Consider the following 5,715-nt stretch of genomic DNA (forward strand, 5'->3'; position numbering starts at 1 on the left):
GGGGGGGCTGGCCTTGCCCTACACAACTAACAATGCGGCGTGGGGGTGTGTGGGTGTGGGGGGATCTCCTTCTCTTGTGGTCTGAAGAGATGAGGGGCGGGGCAGAGATTTAAAAGAAGGGTTCCATTCAGCTGTGTGTGAGCAATATGTGTGCATTTCTCTTCAGCCTGCATGCAAAGGTGTTGTAGGGAAAGAGGGGGGGGGCGATCCCCGATCACAACGTATTACGTAGTCGTCGAATTTGTTGTTTCCGTTTTATTTATTGATTCATACATTTGAAATCGCTGTTTAACTACATATTATCACAGTGTAGGCTCGCGGAGTCGACGCTCACAAACAAAGCACTTGTATATACTTGTATAGTACATGGGGGGGGACACTTTGGACCTGCAGTGCTAATCGCTTTAGCGGGCCAAAATATCACATCAACGCCAAAGTGGACATGGCGTTTTTTTTCGTGCACCGTCGTTTTACTTTTTGCTCCGCACTGGCGATGATCATATGTCCGTTTTGTTATATAAGATATATACAAAAAAAATATAGTACAAAGAAAATGTATCTCACACACGCGCACCCTTTTTTCTCTCTATCACATACACACACACACACACGCACACACTAAACACGAACCAGTTAACTAACACTCACACTGTTCTGTTTTCATTAACCAATCAGTTCCTGTCCCGGTCAGACTACAAAGTATTCGTGTCGACGGATTAGCGGGAGCTGCTGGGCGGGAAACCGCCTGCTAATTTTCATTTTTATTTTTATTTTATTTTGGAAATGGTGGGTCTCTTCAATTAGCACACACACACCCACACACGCACACACACACACACACACACACACACACACACACACACACGTCGACTAACAACGCGTTTGACGCGGGACGAGTGTTTTAGACCCGACCGTCAGACTTAGAGAGCGGATTGGTCGGGCCTGTGGTCTGTGGTCGGTCGCGTCCACCCCAGCGGTGCCGCCCCGCCTGTCGTCCTACCGCTCGCGCCACTTGTTCGAGCGCAGCGCGCGGCGGGCTCGAGAAAGAGGCTGGTATTTGTACTGAGAATGCGCAGTCTCGGCCGGCGGCTGTCGGTAGAGGACCACGCCTTCTGCTGCTTCTTCCCTTGCCAGATCTGAACCCTTCCAGCAGACACCTGAGACATGAAATGTGTCCTTAATAAGAGTCACATTGTGTGTTTTTTTTTTTTTTTTTTTTGTTAGTCTGTTTGTGCTGCTGGCACGTGCAGGTGTCGGTAGCCCGCGACCGTAGCCTCGCACCGGGGTGCGACTCGTACTACGACGCGAGTGCGACCTGCGGTGACACTTACCCGGCGGCGCTCCCCTCAGACCTTGACGACGACGACGGTCTCGGCCGACGCGGCCGCGGCCGCCTGCTTCTTCTCCTTGTCGGGCGTGCTCGCGGCCGTGCTGTGCACCTCCGCGAGGTACTCGCCGCCCTCGCCCATGTTGTTCCAGGGCTGCACCTCGGCCGAGCAGAAGATGCAGTAGAACACGGACGAGGCGAGGCACACGCCGAACGTCACCCAGAACACGTTCCTCCACTGGGTCAGCGTACTCTGCATCAACAAAGGCCGCGTCGTGAGAAATGCATCCCCCTGCATCGTGTTAGAAGCGACAAATACTTGTGCCTCGGCCGGTTTGGTAACATTCTTTGGCGGGGTAAGTTTATTATGGCAACTAAAGGGCGTTGTTATTTTCAACCCTGAACTCAATTGCTCAAGTGCCGTGATAAAAGTACCCCCCTCGGTGTGACGTGTGACGGCCGTACTACTCACGTCCGGGATGAGGAGGCCGACGATGCTGGGCGAGACGATGCCGGACACGGCGCCCAGGCCGTTGACGATGGACATGACGAGGCCCGAGTAGTTGGGGCTGATGTCCAGGGCGTTCACCTTGAGCGAGCTGTAGAACGGGCCCATGAAGGCCATGCCGACGCAGAAGAGCACCACGACCAGCACCCGCTCGCAGCCGGCGTACGTGGCGGCCAGCAGGCCCACCCCAGGCATGAAGCAGGCTGCGAATATTATTATTGGTTATTATCGGACGAAAAATCTGCCAAAAAATATTTCAGCGTCATCACTGCAATATAAAACCAAACTTTTCGCAATCGCCTTTTATTTCAAACAGTTTTGTAAAGCTTCTATAACAAGTGGCTGATTCACGACGCGCACTTCCATAGTTATACTGTACCGCATGCACGGGTGCGCGCGGGTTGCCTACTCGCACGAAGCCACAAGGAGCCGTGGATAGCGAGCATAGGCAAACCCGCCCGCACGCGTGCATGCGGCACAGTATAACTACGAAAGTGCGCGGCGTGAGTCAGCCACCTGGTACAGTTGTACAGGTGTGCAAATAGCACTGGTGAGAAGTGAAAAGGGATAAGTGTCCACTTGGACTTACGCCCTTTTACCGGCGATATCTGCAACCCACCTGCAACCGGCTCTGCACAATCATCACTGTTGCCCCGTGAGAGCCACAAGCGGGAGGGGGGGGGGGGAGGAGAGGGGATTAAAGTTTCGCGACTCATATATGCTGACCGCCCGCTTCGCTGGCCAGCCGGTGCCGATTAATTAATCGCTTTACGACCTGCGGGGCGGCGCGGGCGGCGCGCGGTGCGGCTCGGTCGCGTGGTTAGCAGCCCCCCGGCCTTTAATCTAGCAGCAATTCGCTGATAAGTGCTGATAAGCTGTCGGCTCTCTCTCTCTCACTACCGTACAACCCGACCCCCTTCCTCGCTCCCTCTCGCCCTCTCTCTCTTCCTAACGCAAATTGATGGGGGGGCACAAACAAAGAGCAGTCGCCGGCAGGTTTGTTTTTGTGTCCAAGTGACAAGTAGTTGAATGCCCCCCCCCCCCAGCCTCTTGCCCTTTGCTCACAGAAGGTGGTGAAGGTGCGGCGGTGGACGGGGATGCTGATCTTCTCCGTGCGGATGAGCCAGTCCGAGATCCAGCCGCTAGCGAAGGCGCATATCCAGGTGGCCAGGTTGGGGGTGGCAGAGATGAGACCGTTCTGGAGCAGAGAAACCACAGGCGCGTTGAGCATGGCGATGTGTGCAACAACATCCCCCGGAGGGCAAGGACACTCGCCGCTAAAGTCGGTGTATCAGGAGAGCACTCGGAGTACACCCGGGGTACACCCGGAGTACACCTGTAGTACACCCGGTGTACACCCGGAGTACACCCGGAGTACACCTGTAGTACACCCGGAGTACACCCGGAGTACAACTATAGTACAGCCGGAGTACACCCGGAGTACACCCAGAGTACACCCGGAGTACACCCGGAGTACACTACTGTGAGCCCAGGACGCACGCCCCGCTCACCGTGGCCACGTTGTAGCCGAGCACGCTCTTCATGTACTTGGGCAGCTCGGTGCCGATGGTGAAGAGCGCCCAGTCGTGGCCGAGCTGGCCGACGATCAGCGCCCACACGGGCAGGCTGCACAGGATGGCCAGCCAGGGGATGCTGGTCGGGCGGCGGGTGGCCGTGGCCTTGATGGCGGTCTCGATGTAGTGGCGCTCGGCCTCCGAGATGCGCGGGTGGTCGGCCGGCGTGTCGAAGCACAGCACCCAGAACAGGGCGCACCAGGCGAGGCCGAGGCCGCCGAACACGTAGAAGGCCGAGGCCCAGTCGCCCGTCGCCTTGATGATGACCCCGGAGGCCGCCGTGCCCACGACCTGGCCCAGCAGGTTACCTGCGGCACCACGAGCACGGCGTGCGTTAGACCAACTCTAGGGCGCGGCGACGCAGCAGCAGCTGGGGATATTAGTTATCCGCAATAAAGTACTCTCGGAAAACTTTACATTTAGAAAAAATTCTTATTTTTTTCTGCCAATTTTATGTGGGGAAGTTTACAATTTTGCAGGCAAGTTTCGGACTTTGAAAGCCCTCGCAGCAGCAGCTTCAACTCACCAGCGAAGATGATGGAGCCCATGAGGGAGCGCTCCTGCGCTGGCCCCCAGTAGGCCAGCATGTTGTTGGCGCCCGGATAGGTGCCGCTCTGAGCAGGGCGATAACGGGTCAGAAAAACACTCGAGTCGAGGAGGAAAAACGACTTGCAAACTCGCGCGGGATGCGGGATCGACGGAGACCACTCACCTCGCCCAGGCCCTCGAAGATCCTGGCCACGACGACGGCGACCGGGCCGCCCTTTCGCGCCGCCAAGGGGATGAGCAGGCAGGACAGCGAGCACGTCAGGATGCCGACGAAGAGGACGCGCTTGCCGCCGAAGCGGTCCGCCATCAGCCCGCTGGGCACGTTCATGGCGACGTAGCCCCAGAACATGGCGCTCAGCACCTGGCCCTGCACCTCCTCGTCCCAGTCGAACTCCGGCGGGTTCTGGAGAGGGTCGCGAAACAAAACGGTCATGTTCCTGTTTCACATATATCGCTCGATTCGACTTCTTTCGATCCTTCGTGTGAATTGTTTTGACGTGGCACACCGCCGACTCACCCCCGTGTGCGTGGAGTTGGCGCCGGCGGCCGCGGCGTCCGCCGAGACGCAGCGCTCGCTCTCCGGCACCTCGCTGCTGGGCACCGAGCTCTTGGCCTTGGCCATCTCCGTGATGGCCACGCTCATGGCCGACCGCATGGCGTACGCGTTGAAGATGGCCAGCCCGCCCATCACGACGAACACGTACCTGGCCGGGAACCACCCTGCGGGCCACGCGGTACGGTTAGTCGGGTTCAAAGGATTTCCCTGGATTACACCTAGATTACACCCGGATTACCCCTGCATAATCTAGGATTACCCCTAGATAAGTTTGAATTATCCCTGCTTAAGCTCGAAACAACCCCCGATCACCCTCGAATTACCTCGCATTGACAACAACAGGCCGTTTCCAGCGGGTTTACACAAGTCCCCCCCCCTCCCCCGTTTTATTATCGTCCCCGTAAATAGAGTTGCTTTACGGTGGCTCCTCGTGAGTAATATCGTCGTAAATTTACAAAAAAATTGTAACCTTGAATTATAATTTAAGTTGTAAATTTGCGACAGCACATTTTTTACTGGCCAAGGAATTTGAAGTCGAAACATACTGCATGTATTTGTACGATTAGAAATTGTAATTTTACAACTTGCTTCAAGGAAAATTTTCCTGTAAACCTACATCCTTTTTTCATAGTGTATCCTGGCGCTTTGTCGCCGGCTGCGGATGGCTAGCCGTCCTAGAGCTAGGGTCCCCGCCGGTCTCCGCCGGCCCCCGCGGCCGGTGCGCCAGCACCCAGACACCGGCGCGAGCAGGCGTGGGCTGCATACAGCCGCTCTAATCATCGCCGGACTTTGCCTACGAGCGCCGAGCGCTGCTCCCAGGGGTACTGGTCCCTTGTTGTCGAGTTGCTGGTGTGTCAGAGCGGACCATATGGTGCCATATGGTACTCAATCCAAAGCCTGATTTGGCTTTAAACCAAAGAACATTGCGTGTTCCATTCGAGCGCGAAGGGGGACAGTTTGATTGAGGTTGACTTGAGAGCCCAAATACTCGAGTACACTTGTACTTGAGATTATCAAAGTATACATTGCAATTGATATATTCAAGTATATGCGCGTGATACAAGAACACACTTTTCTAGGTGTGAAGTCAGAATGGGGTTTTAAATTTGCGGACGTCATTCTGACGCACGCTTGCTTGCGGTACAGCATAAGCAAATTTAAGTACGGGGTAGGGGTCTGAGCGTCAGCCACACCCTGTATT

The 5,715-nt window shown here is 55.7% G+C and overlaps 1 protein-coding gene across 1 annotated transcript in view; it reads right to left on the reverse strand.

Moving 5' to 3' along the window:
- Positions 1–240: 240 nt before the first annotated feature.
- Positions 241–5,715, reverse strand: part of LOC113205306 (putative inorganic phosphate cotransporter) — an 8,319-nt gene continuing 2,844 nt past the window's right edge. Inside the window, exons 2-9 of the mRNA XM_026420874.2 lie at positions 4,476–4,678; positions 4,122–4,361; positions 3,936–4,023; positions 3,347–3,717; positions 2,901–3,033; positions 1,800–2,038; positions 1,332–1,580; positions 241–1,157 (exon numbers count right to left, since the gene is read on the reverse strand). Coding sequence (XP_026276659.1) covers positions 1,347–1,580; positions 1,800–2,038; positions 2,901–3,033; positions 3,347–3,717; positions 3,936–4,023; positions 4,122–4,361; positions 4,476–4,678 — 1,508 coding nt within the window. The 3' untranslated portion in view covers positions 241–1,157; positions 1,332–1,346. The remainder of the gene's footprint in view (positions 1,158–1,331; positions 1,581–1,799; positions 2,039–2,900; positions 3,034–3,346; positions 3,718–3,935; positions 4,024–4,121; positions 4,362–4,475; positions 4,679–5,715) is intronic.

Source organism: Frankliniella occidentalis, unplaced genomic scaffold, assembly GCF_000697945.3.
Source record: "Frankliniella occidentalis isolate FOCC.00 unplaced genomic scaffold, Focc_3.1 Scaffold61, whole genome shotgun sequence".
NCBI lineage: Eukaryota > Metazoa > Arthropoda > Insecta > Thysanoptera > Thripidae > Frankliniella > Frankliniella occidentalis.